The sequence below is a fragment of the Apis cerana genome, linkage group LG16 (assembly GCF_029169275.1).
Source record: "Apis cerana isolate GH-2021 linkage group LG16, AcerK_1.0, whole genome shotgun sequence".
NCBI lineage: Eukaryota > Metazoa > Arthropoda > Insecta > Hymenoptera > Apidae > Apis > Apis cerana.
The window spans coordinates 1,622,070-1,645,240 of NC_083867.1; the positions used below are offsets into that span (position 1 = coordinate 1,622,070).

General features: G+C 23.2%; 5 protein-coding genes across 8 annotated transcripts in view; 2 read left to right on the forward strand and 3 right to left on the reverse strand.

Annotated features, from left to right (window-relative positions):
- Positions 1-67: 67 nt before the first annotated feature.
- On the reverse strand, positions 68-746 carry LOC133665596 (transmembrane protein 203). The gene has a single exon (XM_062086309.1). The coding sequence runs from the start codon at positions 744-746 to the stop codon at positions 333-335; it is 414 nt and encodes a 137-aa protein (XP_061942293.1). The 3' UTR covers positions 68-332.
- Positions 68-1,761, reverse strand: LOC108000508 (ribonuclease P protein subunit p20). The gene is made up of 3 exons (XM_017060881.3): positions 1,582-1,761; positions 1,078-1,246; positions 68-1,006 (listed from the first exon to the last, which is right to left on the reverse strand). The coding sequence occupies exons 1-3, from the start codon at positions 1,759-1,761 to the stop codon at positions 888-890; spliced, it is 468 nt and encodes a 155-aa protein (XP_016916370.1). The 3' UTR covers positions 68-887.
- A 213-nt stretch (positions 1,762-1,974) lies between these two features.
- Positions 1,975-4,033, forward strand: LOC108000507 (cleavage stimulation factor subunit 1). The gene is made up of 4 exons (XM_028667871.2): positions 1,975-2,112; positions 2,285-3,185; positions 3,274-3,367; positions 3,468-4,033. Exons 1-4 carry the CDS (start codon positions 2,042-2,044, stop codon positions 3,710-3,712), a joined length of 1,311 nt encoding a protein of 436 aa, XP_028523672.1. The 5' UTR covers positions 1,975-2,041; the 3' UTR covers positions 3,713-4,033.
- A 221-nt stretch (positions 4,034-4,254) lies between these two features.
- On the forward strand, positions 4,255-9,055 carry LOC108000368 (myoneurin). Of its 4 annotated transcripts, none has more exons than XM_017060648.3 (4): positions 4,255-4,703; positions 5,408-5,515; positions 6,219-6,813; positions 7,382-9,055. In XM_017060648.3, the coding sequence occupies exons 1-3, from the start codon at positions 4,647-4,649 to the stop codon at positions 6,783-6,785; spliced, it is 732 nt and encodes a 243-aa protein (XP_016916137.1). In that variant the 5' UTR covers positions 4,255-4,646; the 3' UTR covers positions 6,786-6,813; positions 7,382-9,055. The 4 variants fall into 4 exon arrangements, with proteins under 4 accessions (XP_016916137.1, XP_028523673.1, XP_028523674.1 ...); XM_028667872.2 differs by having other exon boundaries at positions 4,476-5,229; XM_028667873.2 differs by having other exon boundaries at positions 4,476-5,229; positions 7,385-9,055.
- A 12,357-nt stretch (positions 9,056-21,412) lies between these two features.
- Positions 21,413-23,171, reverse strand: part of LOC108000367 (cadherin EGF LAG seven-pass G-type receptor 1) — a 144,139-nt gene continuing 142,380 nt past the window's right edge. The window contains exons 7-8 of the mRNA XM_062086303.1: positions 22,375-22,461; positions 21,413-21,728 (exon numbers count right to left, since the gene is read on the reverse strand). Of these exons, the coding sequence (XP_061942287.1) occupies positions 21,672-21,728; positions 22,375-22,461 (144 nt within the window). The 3' untranslated portion in view covers positions 21,413-21,671. The remainder of the gene's footprint in view (positions 21,729-22,374; positions 22,462-23,171) is intronic.

Sequence of the window (23,171 nt, forward strand, 5' to 3'; positions counted from 1 at the left end):
TTGTTTATATTATTGCATATTTTTATATAATATATTATTAATTATTAAATAGATTAAAAGACAATAGTATAAATAAATCATTCTTTATTACAATATTATATTTATATTGTTTTTATCAAATTAAACTTTTAAATACAATTCTATTATTCACATTATAATTTCTTTATTTTTGTAACAATATTATTACTAAGATAATGAAATAAGACATGAATAATTTGAACAGTTTGGTAATAATTATTTATATTATATATATAAATTATTTACATACATAATAGTTAAGATGAATATTTTATTGGAATTTTGTATTTATAGATAATAATATTCTGCAATAGTCAATGAAGTTGACATGCTCTAACTGCAATTAATTGCAAAAGAATAAAAATAGGACTTAAAACTTCTGAATATTCTAAAGGACTTTGACCTGATAGTTTTTTACACAAAAGATATTTAAACACAAATATTAAAAGTAATAATATAATACTCCATAATGCTCTTAAAATAGCAGCTTTAGTCATTCCTTCCAAATGCATTCTTATGAAAATAATTGCACAAAAATAAGTATTCAAACCATCTGCAACAAAAAGTGGTGAAAATACTATCCACCATCCTGTATGACCCAAGAAATAATTATCATCCAACTTAAGAGCTAATAACACAGTGAAGATTGTTAATGAAACTAAATTTATCCATATTTCAAAAATTGTCAGTCCCAGCCAATGTACTAATTCATGTAAAGAAAATATCATTTTAAAGGGATTAAATCTGATATAATTATTAATTTGATTTTATATATTATTAATATGATTTTCATTTATCATATTATAAATTTTTTTTATTTAATAAATTGTTTATTAAAAAATCTTCAATATTTTTTGAAAAATTATATTTCATTCTTGATATTTAAGGGTACTTATTGAAAATTTTCTATAAACACGAATATGTATTGCTGAATTATTTCGATTAATTGTTTCATAATCTATATTATCATCAAGAGGTTCAAAATCATCTGTAATAAATATAAAATTATTATTATAGTGTTCAATATCATGAATATATTATTTTGCAATATTTATATACCAATAATAGATATTGTAGATGTCTTGATATCTAGTTCTATACCACCATAATGTATTTCCTTTAATTGTAAAGCCAAACTGCATGCTTTTTGTATGGTAGAACCAAGACCATGAATAATCACTTCAAAATTGCCATTATTTAAGAGTTTTTCACACTTTTTCAATTGAGCCTTATAGAAAATTGAGCATTGTAGAAAATAAAAAATAATCAATAAAGATTAATGAGAATAAAAAAATATTTTTAAATTTATTATTTTTGTTTAGTTTGAATAAATAACTGTATAATAAATTATGTATTTAATATAAATATAAAATTAAACAAAAAATTGAATAAATTACAACATTTAAATTAATAAATTAAATTTATAAGATTTCGATAGGTAAATAATATAATAAAAAGTTACAAGATGAATTTTGTATAAATGAAGTTTTATTATAAAAATTATTAACACACAATTAACAATATTAAAAATAAAGGTTATAATAGTCTTATAGCAAAAATTACCTTAAAGTTTGTTTTATTGGTAATAAATATATCTTTATCGCGTTTCTTTTTTGTATCAAAAGGTTGTCTTTTTTTAATAATATAATCAGAAGATAATAATTTCTTACGTTTTGCTATGGACTTATTCTTCTCTCTTAGAAAATTTACTTTCAATTTAGAACATTCGTGCACATCGGCCATTCTGACAAGTTCTACATACTATTTTTTATTGTCTATTTGTTCTTAAAAGAATACTTTTATTGATAAATATCTTTTATTAATTAGGAAAAAATTATTAAATTGGATATGTAAAAATTCAATGATAAATGAAATTTTTCGTATAATTAAACTAATTATACGGAAGAAATATAACCTCAAATATTAAATTCGATTAATAAAATATTTTATCTACAGATTTAATGCATTATATTGAAAAGAAGTAACATACTTTGATTTATTGTAAATACAAAATTCATACATTATGAAAGAACCAGAAGTGGATCCGAAGAATATTATAAAAAGCAGAGAACTCCTTTATAGACTTATGATAAGGTTACATATTTTTATTTTTTATATATATGTCAATTACCTTTTGCTCTTTTGAAATATTGAAAATAAAAGTTTTTTTAAATTATAAAAATTATAAAATTTACGAATATGTTTTTTTAATTTTATTTTTAAGATTATATTGAAAATTAATAATAATTTATAATAAATGTTTTAGTCAACTATTCTATGATGGACATCAAACACTGGCTGTGCAATTGTCAAATATAATCCAAGCAGAACCTCCATGTCCTCCATCAGATCGTTTACTTCATTTAATGTTAATTGGACTAGCTCATGAACCTGATCGTTCTAAAAAAGATACAAGTAATTTATCTTCCTTCACATCAACTTTTGACAATACTTTGGGGCCTGGCTTAGATTTAGAATTTGAAACAGAAGCTCAAACTCAAGCTCCAGAACCTGCACAATATGAGACTGCCTATGTAACTTCTCATAAAGGAAATTGCAGAGCTGGCGCATTTTCTGCAGATGGTCAATTAATAGCAACTGGATCAGTAGATGCATCAATTAAAATTTTAGATGTGGATAGAATGTTAGCTAAATCTGCACCAGATGAAATGGCACCAGGTGATCAAACAGGTGGTCATCCAGTTATAAGAACACTTTATGATCATTTAGAAGAAGTAACTTGTTTAGAGTTTCATCCAAGAGAACCTATTCTTGTGTCTGGAAGCAGAGACTTTTCTATTAAGCTATTTGATTTTAGTAAAGCTAGTGTTAAAAAGGCATTCAGAACTATTACTGATGCAGATCAAATACGATGTTTATCTTTCCATCCTACTGGTGATTTTTTAGTTGTTGGAACTAATCATTCAGTAGTGAGATTATATGATGTTAATACAGCACAATGCTTCGTCTGTAGTATACCAAGTCATCAACATACTGCTGGAATAACTAGTATTAAATATTCTCCTGATGCAAAAACTTATGCTTCAGCAGGTAAAGATGGAAGTATTAAATTATGGGATGGTGTATCAAATCGGTGTATAAATACCTTTGTAAAAGCACATGATGGCTATGAAGTATGTTCAGTAACATTTACCAGAAATGGAAAGGTTTGTAATATTTGAAATATATATATTTGATATATTTAAAATATAAAAAATTAAGTAATTAATATTAATCTTACAATTTTGTTTTTAGTATTTATTATCATCAGGAAAAGATTCTTTAATTAAATTATGGGAATTGTCTACTAGCAGATGTTTAATAGCATATACAGGTGCTGGAACTACAGGTAAAATATGAAAACATTAAATATATTAAAAGTACATATGAATGATGTTAATTTAATATCATAAAAAAATGTATTGTAATTGATTAATAATTTTTAATAGGCAAACAAGAACATAAAGCCCAAGCTATTTTTAATCACACTGAAGATTATGTAATGTTTCCTGATGAAGCTACAACATCATTATGTGCATGGAATTCTCGGAATGCATCTAGAAAACAATTATTATCATTAGGACATAATGGTCCAGTAAGACTGATTGTTCATTCTCCAACAGCTCCAGCATTCTTAACGTGCAGCGATGATTTTAGAGCAAGATTTTGGTTTAGAAGAATGCCAACTCATTAAATTGGTATTAAAGAACATATCTATTTTAAAAAAATTTAATATGTTTGGTAATATCTTTTATTATAAGTAATTATCGTGATAATTAATTAAAATAATAATCATTTAAAATATTAAATAATGATAATGGCGTATGAGAAACTGTATGAAAAGAAAACTACATTCAACATTTATGTTTTTCAATGATCAAATGTTCAATTATTATATCCTGAAGCGATAAACATTTATTCGTATAGTATACGTTAATCTGATATGATCTAATTTTATATCATTGTACGTATTCATTAGTTTTTGAAGTAAAAAAAAGATATTGCTTTATTTTGATATCTTGTATATCTATATGTATATCTATATGTATATCTTTATCAATGTTAGTTATTAATAAGTAAATTCGTATAAATGCAGTTTATGTTGGATATTAAATCATCGACTATAAGAAAATTATTAAAAATTTTTCATCTTTTATATTTACATTCAGAAATAAATTAAAAAATATTTTATATTATACGATAAATATACGAGAAAATGTATTTCAATAATAATCACAAAAAATGTATAACAACATATATTTTATATTTTTCGTTTTAATAATATTTAATTACTTTTACATTTCAAAGAAAAATTTAAAGAAAAATTTATCGTTGTAATAGTCGATGAAACGATATCAATAGTAATTTAATAGTAAAGAATAACAAAATAGAAATTAAATGATTAAATTTAAAATGTTCGATATGTGTTGCGTCGCTACGTGTCAAATTACTCAGTTAATCACAAGGCGGCGCTCTGAACTCCCGCTCTGCGTTTGACGATGTGTCACGTGACCCACGCTAACCGCCATCTTTGCTTATCGTATAAACAGTGCGACCGGGCTCAGCACAAATTCTTGTTGAGAAACTGCGGTTTTTCCAGTGTTTTTGAGTGATTCAGTTACGAAGAAATGTCCGAGATTAAGGCGGAGAACAAAAATGATAACAACATCGAGGATGTATCAAAGGTAAGCAGAGGGAAGCATGAGAAATATCTTCATCAAGCCGAGTTTTCATGCTAAGGCGGCGTGTTGCGCCCCTCAAATACAAGAAGATACTTAGTTTCTCGAAAATTCGATAGAATAGCGTGTATTACAATGAAGGAACGTTATTTGGAAAGTGATTATACAAACTACGAAACTATACAGCTGAAAAACACGGGTGCCTTATTGCGCGTAACCACAGGCTCAGTGATTTTTCAAAGCTGCGCCGTTTGTCCTTCATTGGCAAAGATGGTGGATGTTTTTTATTTGTGATTCTTATGATGAAGGGAGATTCTAGTTAATGCAATAAACTCTTATTAAAAAAAAGGCGGGAAATAGATTTTGATTCCACATATGTCATGAGGTTTCTTACAAAAACTTGTTCTCTCTTAACATTGTTCGAGGCTACGACGCTAGAAATACATATCGACTTGGCAAAATGGCGGGAAACTTAAACAAACTTAGCGTATATTCTCGTAGTTCAACGGTCCTTGATAGTCTTATCGCGAATGTAATTATCATCACATTTGTGTGTTTTTCTTTTAGTTTAACATAATCTTTAAATCGGATATAATTCGTTTTTGTATTATTGATGCTATTTTTACATTAAATTACGATTGAACATTATAAGTTTTCAAATGTTTCTATTCATTAAAAGTTATTAAAACGCAATAATAAAATATTTTCAGGATCATTCAGCAGAAGAGAAACCAAGTCCAACGAAAAATAAACGAGGAGGCACGAAAAGACTCTCTACATTAGAAAGGTTGGCTCAAGAAGGGGAACGAGTCACAAAGGTACATCACGTGTTTTTTTCGTTTATTTTTTTCTTTCATTTTCTTATTTTATTTATTAAGTCATATCTTTTTATTAAATCACATAATAAAAGTTTATTTTTTTAATGTTTAAATGTTGTATTTTGAAAATTTAAGTGACCAAAGTTTCATCCCTTCGCTTCGTTATTTCCCTCCATTTAGCCTACCCGTAAACATTGCTACGTGAACAGAAGGGTGTAAAGAGTGGGGATGCTAAGGGCTGGAGTAGGGGTGAGGGGAAGTTCTCTCAAGTCTTTGGAGGGGAAGAATTCCCGCTAATACATGTTGTGGCCGCCAATTATGAATTGTTACTTATGTTTCACAGATCGGTTGTTTGATTTTTTATTATTATTTTAATTATGAATTAATATTTTCCTTTTTTTAATATATTTTTATAGTTCATTTTAAACATTTTTATTTAATTAAACAATTAGACAAAATATGAATTTTATTGTTGTTTTTTTTTAAAATAGAAAAATTTTATTTAAACGTGGAGATAGTGAAGTAGTTTTACTCATTAATATTCTCATCACAATTATGTTGATCATAGTTACACTTTAATATATATAATATTTAATAATAGTTATACTTTAATGTAAGAATTCATTATTATTACTTTCAAAAAAATTCAATATTATTAATTTAGAATTAAGAATAAAATTTAATAAATAATTTTTTGTTACAGGATTTAAATGCATCTGTTGGAGAAGTTGAAGGTAGAAGGCGCACACGTAGTTCAGCACGAGGCCTAACTTCATCAACACCTGTACCATCTCCACCTAAAAAAGAAAAAAGGGATACATCGACAAAAGGTACTGGTCGTGGACGCGGGCGTCCTAAAAGGCAAGAAAAAAATAATGATAATAATACGGATGAAGAAGCAGCTAATAATAAAAGTGAAAAACACTCTGAAGAGGAATCTATGAAAATGGATGTGGATGAACATAAGGAGGAAACAGAAAAATTGGCAGACAGCGAAGACAAAGGTGTTACAAAATTAGAAAGTAAAGAAGCTATTGAAAAGACTCTTGATACTAATTTCAAAGAGGAAAAAGTTGCAGAAGAATCAGAGAATTTTGCAGAAGAAAGCAAGAGTTCTAGTATCAGTGAAGAAAAAAAGGAGGAGGACATAAAGGATAGCTCGGATTCGAGTCAAGATGCAACAGACACAACAACAGAGGCACCACCTTCATCTTCGTCAGAGTCTCAAAATCTCTCTAATACCACTACTACTGAAGAAAATAAGGAATAACCTCCTTTTGCCTGTTTATCAACTTCATGTAAGCATTTTTTTTTATAATTGTTTCTTTGATTTGTCTCATTAGCATTAACATTTTTTGTCAAATAAAATTCAAATAGAAAAAAATGAGAATGTATGGATTGTATTTTTTAAAGTAATTACAGAAATATAAGGAAAGTATATAATTATTTTTGTCTGTTTGGATTCTAATTTTTAAGTGAATATGAATAATTATATTTATTATAAAGTAATAAATACAAAGTAACACTATGAGATATAATCATGCAATTTAATAATGATATGTATTATTATTAATTAATTTATTAATTAAGATTTAATTAAGATTTAAAAAAAGGAGATTTTATTTAGATTAGTTTTCCATATATTCTCAGTTTTTTCAATTGATATAAGGGAGTGCATAATACATTTAAAAAAAAATTATTTAATAATACACATGAATGAATGGTATGAAATTTGTATAGATTTTTATAGATTTTAATAATGTCAATCTATGATTGAAAAGCAAATTGAATCATAGAAAACATTGTCAAAACATTATACTTGTTTGGAATGAATGACTTTGTTATAAAATATTGATTTTATTGTAGCAGGTACCAGGGCGGCGCACACATTGGGGTTACAAATCCAGTCCCCTCGTCTATTTTAACAAATTGACACCTTCTTGCCGATCATTATTCTAATCAGTGTACATGAACATTATTTTTCTTTTTAATTTGCAGACGAAAGATCAAACTATATTATAAATTCATTATCAGAATGAATACATGTTTAATTAATGTATTTAATGGTATTGAGTATTGGTACCATAGAATAGTTATTTTAATGTAGTTTTACTTTGATAAAAAGTAAAATTATTCTTTGTGCACTGATTAGTTTAAGATGCAAAAATGAGGTGTAGAACGTACGTTGTTCATGTACAATGATAATATTATTGTAAAATATATTTAATATGGACTTATATAGACAAGTTGTTTTCAAATCAGAGCTGAGGTCGGAGTCTTTAAATATCAATCTTCGAGTCAGATCTGATATGGAAGTAGCTGAAATTAATTCGTACATAGCAAATTACTGTAATATCTTATCTTATATAAATAATGACTGAATGAAATGGAATATATGAGAATTATGGTGAAACGATTTCTCTTTTTTCATGGAATACAGAAATAAAATTTCTGAGAAACGCGTCGTAGCGTGATATCAATTGTCTCCTTCCTCGCATAATGTTACTAATATCAACCGGTTCATCGATTTTAACATTTTAAGTTTCTTTCGTATTTGGTAACTAATATTTTAACTTTATTTCTATCTCTTGAATTAAAAAAAAACAAAAAATAAAAAAAAACAAAAAAAAAAGAATAGGAAAAAAATGGAAAGAAGAATAAAGATTTGTAAGATAGTCTTGTGCATATGTATTTTTTTATGATAGAATTTCACGAAATGTCGGTATTGTGTAATGAGTGTAAATCTTTTTATTAAGCACCCTCTTTTTTCATTTATAATGGTCCAATATTAAATATGTTGATATTATTGTGTATTTGAACGGTTGTGAATGTACAGATAGATTATATTCATGAATTATAATTAAAAGGTTCACAGATTTTAATAAGATATAAAAAAAAATGGAATGATAAATCTAATCGTTGAACGCTCAAGCGTTCGAACGTATGTGCAATTAAGAAAACAATTTGTTTCAATCGCGTTTGCATATCTTTTAGAAATTTAAAATAACTCCATTTCTTTCTCTTCTTAATATTTGTTGCAAGATATTTGAATAGATTTTTTGAAATTTTTCGAGTAAATTTTTTTAACTTGATAAAATTTAATAAGGTTGTTTATATTGGAAATTTGTAAACGAAGAAAGAAAAAGAAAAAAAAATAAAGAAGAAAGTGATTTTAGTTGAATTACTTACTTCTGATAATTATTATATCGTAAGAGAAGATAGGATTTGCCATTCCATATATTTTTTTCTTTTTCTTATCAGTAGTATGACGAGTCAAAGCGTTACTTTTCGCGAGAGATTAAAATCAAATGCGATACGCGTGTATATAGTTAAGGTTAAGCTTCGTGTGTGGCAATTGATCTTATCTCCTACGTGCTAGCGTGAAGGATTGGAACGACGTGTGCCAGCGTGAGCATCCTGTTATAGAAAATATAGGAAGTATAGCTGAAACCTATTTTTTGCTGATTCAATCAAAAATGAAACTTTATAACATACATTACGTTATAAATTAAAACTTTTAGTCCTTCTTACGAGAGTAAATAGTACATTTATTTTATCTATACATAAGTATATAAATGATTAGCATTTGTGAGAAAAGATGTCTACAAGGTTCGATATTAGAATTTTTACGATATCTGTGTATATACGTACACATACACGCGCGCGCACACATACACACACACATACATGCATATACATATATATTTGCTATTTTAGCTGTATATCTATTCTTGTTACAAATTATAGAATTCTTATGATGAATTAAGCTTGAAACTCTTATAATGAGAATTTAAAAAACTTTTTTTTTGGTTTGAGAAACAAATCATATTTTACGTAAATATTTTGATCAAAGTTAATCGATTGAAAATGATATACTGTTTAAAAATTTAAATTCAGTATATTAATCATTATAGTCGACATTTTCCTATTACTATACATTTATATGCGCAATTTTTGATCTTATTTGAATAATGCAATCCGAAATATTAGATATGTGCGAGTATTCATGACATAAAATTTGATTGTTTTAAATATTTTGAAAAAATAATTTATATTACGATTTTTTATATAATAAATTTATAATTTGAAATATGATAAAAGAATAAAACATAATAAAAAATATATTTATTGAAATTTGATGTAATTAAATCTCGCAGATATCTAAAAAAAAATCAAATAATTAAAAAAAATCATTATCAACAAATGTATAAGTTTATTTTTTAAATTTCTTTAAGATATAAAAATATTTAATCTAATAGACGTTATGCGTTTCTACAAACGGGTAAGTTTATTGCGTCTCATCAAATAGAATTTAATTTTTGATATATATTTTAATTTATATTTTAATTAAATAATTATTTCAAAGTTGAAGCGATAAATATTGATAGAAATGTGTACAAAAAAACAATGATTTTGTATAATAGTACACTACTTTTGATAAAATTTATTTTTTAAAACTAATTTACGAAAACATAAATATTCTTGAATACAATTGTTGAATTTTGTTTATAAAGAACGAAAATCATCATAATAAATAAATGAATTTATATTCGCGATATAGTTTTGCTATATCGTTCTATTTGCAATCACAATTATCGACAGTCGATAATATTAATTTTGTTATTTAAACAGTTACATTCTACTTCACCAGATGGCGAGATAGGCACACTTTATACATACCGCGAACTTGAAATATTTACTTATAGTAGACTTCCTCTTGACCGACTTTTACGATTGATAAACAAATATTATATAATAATAGTCGAATAATCCGATAATTAATCATAAATTGTAAATATAATAAAAATATATATATATATATATGTACATATATGCATATAATATTTCTTATTTATATATAAAAAATTTATGTAATTTAGATATAACAATTTATTAATATCAATAAATTAACATATAGAAATTATGATATGTTAGTGATTGTTGGCTGATTAATATGAGGCCGAATAAGAGAAAGTCTACTGTATTTATATTTTATATGTGTATGTGTATAAAAATATGATACAACAAATAAGTAAAATTATTCTTAGAATTAATATTTTTTTTCTTTAAAAACGATGAAAATAACAATATGTTGTAATAAAAGAGAAAAATCAGAGTATCTTAGTAGGAAAAGAAATCAACTATATTTGATTTCATTTAATAATATAAATTCTATTCGCATCTAAAAATAATAAAGACACGATTTTTCTTGTCATCAATTTTTTATCATGCGTATAAAAAAAAATTTTATAACGAAATTAATATATAATATCAATTTGGATGTACAACAATTTTTTAACAAAAATTTTGAATTTTGTTATGAAATTATTAAGAAAAAAAATATAGTAATTAAAAACTTACAATAGATATTAAAAATCTATAATGATTACGGTACACGTGAAATGAAAAAAAAAAAAAATGAAAAAAACTTTCGATTAATTAATTGTTCAATTTCTTCATTATTTTTACTCATTATGTCTGTTCACAATATGAATTTGATATTTCTCTGGATAATATGTTTATATTTCTTATAATTTATATGTAGATAAGTAAGTATACTTACAACTTAATGTTTCATATATATCTATTTTGTTGTTAATATTTAAATAAGTGTCTTCATTCTTTTTATTACTTTTTTTTAATTAAAAAATATTTTTATATCGTCTTTATCTCAACATCGATTAAATTTTCCGGTGATATTGTCAATTAGCTCTTTCGATAATCCTAATGGGCTAATTAGTTTGATTTATAAAGTGCGTTACTATTTCGATTTATTACGAATCGGACTGTTGTTAGTATTGTCATCTAATTTTGTTTCATATCTTTATTCAGTTTTTTTAAATGTTCTATTATTTTTTTTGTTATCTTCAATAAATATAATTCGTATAAATATGTTTGATGAACTAAAATCTCTCGGTCGGAATCCTGTTTCGAACTTTTTTAAGAGATTGCATTGCATCCTATTTTTTATAATTTATTAACATTATTCAAAATGAAGACGATCATACAGAAAGGTAAGTGAAAAATTATTTCGACATTTAAATTTTTTTAAATCGTCAAAAAACATATAAATATGAATAATGGGATATGTATAATCTACCTTAGAACGTATTAAATAATAACAATGAGTTTCGAATAAAGGATCAATCTTTTTAACATGTTGACGTATTGTGAATGAGCATGTTGTTTGATGCATTGCTTCTATATTATAACACTTCTCAATAATTAAATGTCAGCTGGTTAAAGTGGACAAAGAAGGATAACACGGTGTCTTCATTGATTGAATTAATAATATAGAACACATTGATTAGTTTATATTGATTAGAAGATGTTAATCATAGAAATCATTATTTTTCAAATGATGAAATTTTTTTAATTTTCTTTAAAGATATTTGGAAGTTTGGAATTAATGAAATTTTTAACCTCTTCTCTCCTCTTTTTAAGAAAATATTTTCGATGAAACAATTATAATGAAAGGGATAAAGAAAGATATAGATTTGAATTTACAATGTGTCAAAAATGTGTAAAGTAAAGAGACATTGTCAAATATTATATTACGTATATCCATTATTTTTAAAAACGATATAAAATACTTATGTATAATTATATTTATTACATATGTAATGTAAAGCATTATATTTAAAGTGTTAATATATTAACATTTATCTTTGGAGAATTGATTTTGAAAATAAAAACAAATTTTATATTTTTTGTTTACAGAAAACAAAAATTTTCTTAGTCGTTTTGTTTGTCCTTGAAAAATTTTCAAATTTCGACTCGAACATGAAGTTTCAAATAAAAAAAATTTTTTTTTTCGACTTATTATTGTATATAGAATCATCTCTGTGCTTCACGAGACTTCATGATATATAAAGAAACTATTAAAATAGTGCTCGATTAATTAATTTTACATTTATCGTTGCAAACTTATTCTCATTTTCTAAAATATAGCCCATAGAATATGTCGAATATGTAAAAATATATAAGAAATATATATATATATATAATAAGTATACTATTCCAATAATATGTAATATATAAAAAATATACTTGTTTGAAATTTCCAAATTCGAAAATAAATTTTCATTTTAGTTCTATTTTTTTATGTATTTCCTCTATTGTAAATTTGATTTGATCATCTATTGAAAACGGTAGATAGAACGATAAATAATTGAAAAATATCGAAATACTTAATACTTAAATACTTAAATAGTTGAATAGAAATTTATGCGAAATTATAATAAACTATATTCCAATCACAAAAGTATTGTGATTCATTTCAAAAATTGAAATTACAAATCAAAATAGGAAAGAAATTTAAAAAAAATAATGAAATTTTTATTTCTTATTTAAATGAACAAAATGACAAATTCGTTTCCACATTTCTCCACTCTATATTTTCCCACTCCCTAAAGAAGTTAGAAGTTCTGGAACTCATAGTTAGGGGATCGTTAAAATATAACGAATGAGAATTTCATGCAATAATTACTTATATTGAATTGTTATATTTCTATTGAAATATTAAATTGCATTTTCATTAAAGTAACAAGGAATATTTTGTTTATATTTTATATTTTTTGAAAAAATTGTTATTTGTTGAATGTTTTCTTTGTATTGCTATAATAATCGATTGCATATTTTTATTGAAAATAGTAAAAATTAAATAAAAATAGGGAACATAAGAATATAACTTGTGATAACAAAAAAAATATTTCAATATATAAAATTGATCTCAAAAATGCTGGAATATTCGTAAACTAGAGATTCTTGAGATAATTTCAAACAACATTTTCCTTTGCAAAAACTTTCGTTACGGTTTTGTTAACGAGTTATTAGCAAAACACTGGTCAATCACGGAGCGCGTAGCCTAATTGTAAAATTTTTAATGTAATTAATAGTTATTCTATGCTAATTTATATCAGTTTTTCGATTTAAAATCAATGTTAAAATTAGAATTGTGATTATTATTATCGATAACGAATAAAAATAATTGAAATTTTTATTTTTTTTAATTTTAAATTATTGTTAGAGATATTTTTAATAATTACTTATAGATTAATGATATTTCATTGAATTTTCGATATATTTAAACTATGCTAATTTCAAATTATCGATAACACGAATAGAAATGATTAAAGTAGACTACAATATAATTTTTTAATGAAACCTATTAATTTTAAATTTAAAGATAATATTTTTAAATCTAATATTTTTTAATAATTTTGAATAAGAAAAAATATAACTTTAATTATAATTTTATAATTTTAAATAGAACTTTAATCATTTTTATCTTACATATGCATATAATGATATTATATAGGATATTATATATATCTAATGATATCGATAAGATATATCAATAATCGATAGTTGCAAGTCTAAGCGAAGTACGTAAATATTCTATATTTGATAAAAAAAAATAATGTTGTTTGATAAATCATTATATTTCAATGTCATAAATTGCATATCTTTGAATTTTTAATAGTCTAAATTTGATCAAATCAACTTTTCATTTCTTTTTTTTTTTTTTTTACCATTAATAATAATAAATACTACACCTACAAAAAGTAAGTTTTCTACTGTCACTATTAGAAACAAACTGATTCGAGTATGGACAATATGTTGCTTGAAACAATTATTTTAGTTTCTAGTAACAAATGTTGTTTTGAAACTGAACTCAAATATTTCTCTCAATATTATCTCTCAATATAATCTACTTTTATAAAGTTTTTGTTACTCTGTATTGATTTTTATGAAATATTTATTATTTTACATAAGAATACATTCCATATTACATACGTAGTCCAATTTTTATTTTCAAATTTATTATTATTTTAAAATTTTATATTTGGAGAGATTTGATATGTTCGAGGCTTTGTACATGTATAAAAACTAACCTAATTCTACATAATCCATAATAGACGAATTAACTTCTAAACGAATTAAGATAAAAATTTTTATAAATTAAAGTGCTGCTTAAATAAATATCTAATTCATTATTTTATATTGTAATAAAAATTATATTTAACGTCAAATGTTTTAAATAATGCCAAAATGTATTATATATAAACAAAAATATAAAAATGTTTAATTGTAAGTTTATGTAAAATAAACTGTCTGGTTTTTACATTCTTTTTACTTTCATTATCATGTATCAATTTTTTTATACGTAGAGAATTCCACATTATTCGAAAACAAAATTATAATAAAATATAAAATATAATGTTGAATTTTTAAATATACAAAAGAATCATTAAAAATATTATTTATTTTCGTTTAAATGATTTTTTATCTTTAAAATGCATCGATTTTCTTTAAATTCTCTTTTAATTAATATGAATATATCAATCAATTGCCGATCATTTATGTTTTCAAGTGAATTTTATCATGGTGATAATTTCGTTCTGGTTCAAATTCATCGCGTTTGCTTTTCATTCACTGTTATTTCCTAATTACCACAACAACGTTGGTGCACCAAAACCTTTGATGGGTTTGGATTTCGAGGCACTTTGAATCGTGTCGACGGTATGACGTTAGACACATTCTCTGTGTATTGCTGTTCTATGTAATTCGCGCAATTATCTAAACAACGGCGGCCAGCTCGCGTAAATTAATTGTCGTTGCAATTAGAGCGGTGACAGCATTGATTTCGAATCGGGAAACGGCAGGGTGGGGGATGATGTGGTTGGAACGAAATCGGTAATTGGTTTAACAAATGAGTCTCGTTTCTCGAGCGGCTTTCGTGATTGGTGGACGGAACGTGCGTGATTAAAACGAGAAATCGAGGAAATCGTATCGAAAATATAACGCTATATTTCACGTGAATAGTCATAGATGACATTCAATTAAACATTTGTATCGATTATTGTATCTCTGCTTATTTTTTTCGTATTATAAATTCTAATATTAGTAATAAATTTTATAATTTTTAGAATTATAATTTTATTCATTTCGATTAGGAAGAAATTTATTTTTTTTAATTCTAGAAATTTTTGATGCTTGATTTCATTTGCTTAATTTTTTTTTTTTTCATATTTTGTCAAAAAGCTTAAGAAATGCTCGACAAATTGTAAGCTCGAGAAATAAGACATTTTTTTCTTTCCATCAAATAAAAAATATATATTACGTTAAGTTCGAAACAATTATATAATTTTTCATAGATTATATTTATAAAATGAAATTTTTTTAAAAAAAAAGTTTTCACATTGAATTAAGTTTTAATAAGAATAAGTAGAAGAAGATAGATAAGAAAAAATATTCTTGAAAATAAAAGTTTTAGTTAGAATTTATATTTTATAAAAAAATTTTCTATTACAGGAACAGATATTTTGTTCATATCAATTATATAAAAACAGTACTGTAACAAGTATTGAATGCCAATTCAATAGTATAATTTAATGAATAATAATAATAAGTAATTGACAAGTAATATTCAAATTATTAATAAAAATTTTGATTGAGATCGAATTATTGAGATTAAAAAATATAAAAAATATTGCGTCTTGTATCATAACGGAGATTACAATTTTAGTTACAATTTTAATTAAAAAATTAAAATTTATTAATAAAATCAAATTATATTAAATTATAATAGTTAATTGAACAAAAATATTCTTATTTATATATAAAAATACTAGAAATAATTAAAAATTACAAGATTTTTATTAAATTTATTAAATTGTATCATACTTTTTGATGTATTTTTCACTTTGCTCTTAACTATTAAATTCATTGTATCGAATTTTTATTTGATAGCTATAAAAAAAAAGACAATAAAATTCTTTATCGAATTTTTTTATTCTATAAGGTTAATATTATTTTATAAATTAACGTTATTATTTTATAACTTAACATTACAACAATTATCTTCAACTATTTTTAAATGCAAATTTAGATTGCAAATTTTCACTAATGAGACACTAAATTATAATTAAAAGACAAGATAGTTTTGCTATTAAATTATAAGAATATATTATATTTATAAGACATATTTAAATTATTGAAAAACAATCAATTTAAAAATAATTTTAATACTTTTATTTTTTTGCAATAATTAAAATCAATTTTAGATTTATTTTTATTACTATATTATACAATAAGTGGTTAAGATTTACGTGATATATCAATATTTTTCACAAAAAGCTTTTCACAAAATGGTAAAAGATAACTTTATTAATATGTAGCATAGCATCTGATAATATATGATATATAATATTCTATAAGAAAATACATAATTAAAACACAATAATTTTTCACCATAATACTGGCTGATAATTAATTTATAAACTTTTTCTATCATCATTTAAAATTATATCATCATTTCACTTACAAAGAAATTTTTACCAATAGAAGAAACGTCAAATTATACTTTGAACATATACATTAAACGTTATACGATAAAAATTAAACAAATAAAACTATTTATATTATCAAGAACTCTGAAACAACACAATAGGACACAGTAATCGATACAAATATCCTTATTTCCATAGGATTCGAAAATATTTATTTTCTTGTAATTATATGTGTTTACATTTACAAAGTGCTGGTGGTTAGATATACTAATGTGATCGTATAGGTGATTACCAAGTGTTAATTGCATTTCAGTGGATGCCAGCCGCAAAACCGCTGAGAACGCGCGCTCCAACGCAATCCAACGCATCGCGCTTGAATTCCTTTCACGGTAAATCGATTTTCGATGTTTCATTCCTATTTCGTGCTGATTCTCGATAAAGTATTCATGTTTCTTGGTTCTTTTGATAACGAGTAAAGGTTCGCGTTGTGTTTCTTGAATAATTAATATTAATCCGATAAAATTAAAAATTAAAGTTAACCGAAAGAAATAAATATTGATTAAATTGTAAATGATCTATTTGCTTATGTGATGAGAATGACTATCAATAAAATTATTGATATATATAAATAATATCGTTAAGATATCGTTGAATAAAATATATTTCAATAATATATATTAATTTTATTATTATTAATATATTAATTTTTAATTTAATTTATATTGATGTATTTTGGCTGTAATATTGTTTTTCTATTTCTAAAAAGTATCATGTAAAATATATTATAAGTATTTTTTTTAAATTATATTATTAAATATTTTAATTTTTTATTTTTATATCAATATTTTATGCACAATTTTACTTTTTAATTTTTTTAATTTATATTTTTTTATCAAAATTTGATAAAAATCTATAAGTGTATATTATTATGTATCTATAGCTTTTATCATCTATTTGAGATATTTATATTATCGTAATATTTTAATTTTTTTTTAAATAAAGAAAAAAAAAGAAATTTTAAATAAAGAATAATTCTGTTTTTTATTAATATAAAATTTTATATATATATATATATATATATATATATATATATATATATATATATATATATATATATATATATATATATTATATATATATTATATTATATATATATTATATATATATAATACACATGTAATATTTATATCATTTAATTTTTGTCTTTGAATATTATTTTTATAGTGCATATTCATAAATAATTTAAAGAACCTAATAAAACCTAAATACTGAAAAATACTGAAAAATTATTTTTAATTTTTAATAAGAAATGTATTTTTATTTATTATTTATTTATATATTAATAAAATAATATTTATTTTTTATATTTTTTTGTGATAATTATCTGAATATAAATATAAATAAAAAATAATAAAAAGTTAAATATTATCAAATTAACTAATGTATTCATGGAAATCATATTTTATTTAAAAATTAAGTTCTTTATTATCTGTAATAAAATTTTCTTGAATGAAAAAATACACTTTCTAAATAGAGATAAAATTATCAAATTAAAAATTTTGCATCTTATAAAAATTCTTACAAAAGTGAAAAGAATATATCAAATTAAAACCAAATTGAAATAATTGGTTTTTGAAAAATTAGAGTTTTATACTCAAAAACTAGAATTTTATATTATTATTATCTTCTTTTTTAATATCTATTTCTTATAAAAGGTATTTAAATGACAAGAATCAATAGATTATTAAAATTAAATAAATTTGGAGGTCAGAAATTGCAATCCAAGAATTTAAATTTGTGTGATGTTTTAATAAATTTTTTAATAATTTTATGATAAATTTTAATAAAAAAAAATAAATTTTAAATAATTTTTTTACAATTATTTACTGTTATGATATTTTAACGATATTATCGATATAACATTAGTATCAATAAGATGTCAATAATTTATTGATAGTTGCATCTTTAGACGACAGATGACGTGCATATGTTGAAAGCGTTTCTATAATCAAAATCACGAAATAATCCCCGATTTTGATTAATATTGATATTTCCAGCAAAAATAATAAATATAACTGATCATATTCGTATTTATATTGTCCAATTAATAAAATTAATATTAGAACCATTGGTCTATAATAAGTTCTTAAGTATTTTAAATATAATAAATATAATAATATAAAAAATTAAATTAATGTAAAATTAAAATAAAAATAAATATATGGATATATTTATAATTATTATATTTCAATATAATATATACAAAAACATATTCTCAATAATTAAAAATAAAAAATATAAAATCTATTATTTTGATTGTTAATGATTTGGTTGTTAATGATTTATTGATTAATGATAAGCTATATAAAAAAAATACTCTACTTTTTTGATTAATAAAGCAATTTTTTGTATATATTTATATAAATAGGGATTATATATTATAATATTTATAATTAATTAAAAAGTAGATATATAAAAATACAACTATAAAAATATATAATTTTATTTCAGTAAGTAAATTTAGAAAAAGTTCGTATTATTTCGATGTAAAAAAAAAAAAAATAGATACGATAATAAAAATATCATAATACATAGTTTGTAATTGTATAACCAAATTAATTAAAAAAATAATAAAAATTTACTATTGACAATATTAAAAAAGTTAATGTATGAGTATTTTACTTACTTGATCCTTACATTTTCAACGATAAAACAAAATGATTTCTTATGGTATAACGATATAGTGTGTTGTTTGTTAATATTGCAAACACTATTATTGAATGAACAATAGACAAGTATAATTATATGCAGAATGCTAATACATTTCTAAGGCAATAAAAATTAATATGTAAAAATGTTGATTGCTTATTTTATATTTATTTTAGTTTCAAGTTGTTTTAAAATCAATCTCAATATTTTTCAAAGATCTCATAATTTTACAAATTATATATATATGCATAAATAAAAAAATTTAAATAAATAAAAAATTGAAATGTAAGAAAGATAAATAAATATTCTATATTTTATAATTCAAATTTCACGGCATAAATTGTTGAAAATATGATGATGATTTATCTAATTTAATTATTTCGTGATTTTGATTAAAAAATATCTAGTTAAAAATTTCTTTTAAGTTTATCTTTCAAATAAAGTTATTATAGTATAAAACTGAAATATTATTAAAATTGAATTATTAAAATTTCGTATATAACAAAATATAAATGTGTAATTAACAACAATTTGTATATAATAAAATTATATATTAGTAATATTATTACAACATAATGTATTTTTTATAGTAGTTAAAATATTACTATAAAGTTATTATTATCTTAATATAAAGTAAAATAAATTAATATCTTTTTTATTACAAAATTAATTAAAATTACTAAAAATAATACAACTTTTTATAATTAAAAAGTTAATAATTTTTTTTATTAATTTGATATATAACTTCCAAAAAAACTAAAGTCTAAAGATTTATGATAACAAAAAAAATCGAAAATCGAAGAAGTGGCAACCCTGATCATAAATAAAAATAAAATAAAAACAGTAAAAATTTAATGAAAATATAATAATAAATACTGACGTGCGAAAGAAAATTAAATTAATTTTATTATCTATATATAAAAAATAACCTCAATTAAATCATATATCAAAGAATTAAATTCATTCAATATTGCTCATTAATTTTTCCATGAATTATAAAAAATGAAAAAAATTGGTACTTTATAGGAAAATATATTTAATAAATATTAAACAAAAATATAATATGTACATTATTGTCCAAAAGTTTGGAAACAATAAAAAGAATTTCAAATAAAACCATCGAAAGTATCGTATTAAACTTATTTATTACTTATTTATTACAAAAAAATGCTCAATAATAAAATAATACATGTATACTACACAAAAATCTTAGATATAATTTAAAATACAATTTAGGCATTCGATCTATTAATTTTTGTTTACTTAAAATATTTATCAATGTTAATAAAATCTATTATGAATGGTTCCTTTTATAATATTTATAAAATATTTTTTTTTATTTTAATGCAAAAATATGATTGTTTCTAAACTTTTGAACGGTATATGTGAATGTACGTGATATTTTGTATAATTTGGAACAAATTAATATTTTTGAATTATCTATCAAGAAAAAATCACAATAATAGTTTCGCAAAAATATCGTCAAAATAAATTTGAGATATATTGCTCATTTTTTTTTTACGATTTAAAATTCGAAATGCACGAAATTTAAGAATCGTGATACTACGTTAACCCAATTCGTTGACGCAACTATCTCGACGTTATCTGTTCGCGATTCGCGTCTATTGTAGTCACTAACAGGTCCGTGAAATTTGATTTTTCGAATTTCGTTGGATTGGAGTGTGGTATTTTGTACAGTTTTTCAATAGGAAAAATCTAATCTGTAGTCGAAAAATATTCACAAACTCTGAGTGCGAAAAATGGAAAGCGGAAAGCTAATTTAAAATAAATTGTGACTGCTTTGTCATGCAGTTTCCTGTCTTACCAACGTCCGAGATTCTTCTTAACCTTTTAAAAAAATAGGAGAGCAGGAAATGGTTGGAAATCACTGTAATTTTAATTCGAACGTTTTGTATTTTTCGAGTGTTAAAACAAAACGAAAGAAAATGAAGAGGAAAATCGACTCTTCCCTGAAATATGGTATGAAACGAAAATTAAATACAGATATACAATTATGAGAATATTTTGTAAAGAGGCCGAGAGATATATTTGTGTGAAAAAATAATGGGAATCCTTGGATTCGATGGGCTTTTTTTTATTTTCTATCCTTTTCTGGTTGATTTCGTCCAAAAGTAGTCTAAAGATCCGTGAATTTAGACCGGGTCTGGTGCAGGTGCGAGCAGTTGCATACTGCTGCTAGAATGCGCAATCTGTAAAAGCATCGATTTTCATATGAACAATTTCATGCGGCACTTTTTTCTATAGATATTATGAAATCGAAAAATTATCTCTTTTCCGATTTCAATGATTTTTAAATATATTATAGAGAAGGAAATTCTGAACAATATTTTTTTTTATACGTATAATCGAATCGAGCTTAGTTTTTGAGATATTTGTAAACAAAGATTGCTATTACATTGTTCTTAGAATTTGATGTCTGCACATACATATCATGACAAAATATGCGATCACTATTTATCAATCGTTATATAAAATTTTTTTATTAAAATTTTATTTAAATTTTTGATTTTAAATTATTATATAAATAGATTAAACTTATTATAAATGTAATATTTGATTTTTAATTAGTTTAAATTAAAATTGTTGAATTAAATTGTTGAAAATAAAATTGTCTTATTCCAATCCCTTAAAGTTTGGTTTATTTCCTTTCTTCCTTTCTTTCTGTCTCCTTTTTGTAAGAAATGGCAGAAAAGAATGGTAGTTTTCTCGAATCGGTTGAAAATATTGGCAAGCATCGATAACAGAGATTAGATACGGACGAGGAGCATGGGAGTTGTTCTCGTTTCGAAGATAAGAACAACAAGAAGGAACAACTTTCGAGAGAGATAAATTTACCTGTTGTTTTGGTTGTTTGTACGACTTCCTGGCGTAGACTTTGAGAACTCTGCAGTTGCACGCGACGGACAGCGCTACAGCTAATCCCTGGGTCGATCAATCGATGGACCAACCATGCAAAAGATATATAATGCAGTATAGAATATTGGGTAAAAATTTTGAGGCTAAAGCACATAATATAGTGATATCTATCAAAGATATTAATTCTTTCTTCTGATATGTTTTGATTGGAGCCTGAAGTTTGTTTACGTTCTTTATCGAACGTGTGAAAAAGGAAAATAAGTAAAAGAGAAAGATGGCTGAGAGTTGAGGTATTCGAAAAATATATCGATGAGACAATGCTAATGGAAAGTTAAAATTTTTTTATTCTTGATTTTTTTCTTAATAAAACTTTTACCATTGTCTTTTTGATTTTTTTGAATAAAATAAGATAAAAAATATATACTACATAATATAATTTAAATTACATTCGTTTAAGATATAAAGAAAAAAGTTATATTATCACTTATTAAATATATAAATATAATTTGAATTATATCATGATTTTATTTTAATCAAAGAAACTTTACGAATAAAAGTTTTGTTAAAAAATAAATGGGAATAATAATTTTATATTGCTCATGTGTCAAGCTTTCTGACAAAAGATGTAAAGTGATATCTCTGGATTTTTTATAGGATATTATAAGTTGGTTTTGCAATTATATAATATAAAATATTAATAAATATTAATAAAATATTTGTGTGTATGATTGTGTATAAATGACAAAAAATATTTGCATATCATTATATTTATTATT

Excerpts from the sequence above, each read along its gene's own strand:
- LOC108000507 (XM_028667871.2), top strand. The coding sequence starts at position 2,042 with ATGAAAGAACCAGAAGTGGATCCGAAGAATATTATAAAAAGCAGAGAA. Across the intron at positions 2,113-2,284 it reads CTTTATAGACTTATGATAAG|TCAACTATTCTATGATGGAC; the intron begins GTTACATATTTT and ends TAAATGTTTTAG. Across the intron at positions 3,186-3,273 it reads CATTTACCAGAAATGGAAAG|TATTTATTATCATCAGGAAA; the intron begins GTTTGTAATATT and ends TTTTGTTTTTAG.
- LOC108000368 (XM_028667872.2), top strand. The coding sequence starts at position 5,158 with ATGGCGGGAAACTTAAACAAACTTAGCGTATATTCTCGTAGTTCAACG. Across the intron at positions 5,230-5,407 it reads TTGATAGTCTTATCGCGAAT|GATCATTCAGCAGAAGAGAA; the intron begins GTAATTATCATC and ends AAATATTTTCAG. Across the intron at positions 5,516-6,218 it reads AAGGGGAACGAGTCACAAAG|GATTTAAATGCATCTGTTGG; the intron begins GTACATCACGTG and ends TTTTTGTTACAG.
- LOC108000508 (XM_017060881.3), bottom strand. The coding sequence starts at position 1,761 with ATGGCCGATGTGCACGAATGTTCTAAATTGAAAGTAAATTTTCTAAGA. Across the intron at positions 1,247-1,581 it reads CCAATAAAACAAACTTTAAG|GCTCAATTGAAAAAGTGTGA; the intron begins GTAATTTTTGCT and ends ATTTTCTATAAG. Across the intron at positions 1,007-1,077 it reads ATCTACAATATCTATTATTG|ATGATTTTGAACCTCTTGAT; the intron begins GTATATAAATAT and ends TATTTATTACAG.
- LOC133665596 (XM_062086309.1), bottom strand. The coding sequence starts at position 746 with ATGATATTTTCTTTACATGAATTAGTACATTGGCTGGGACTGACAATT.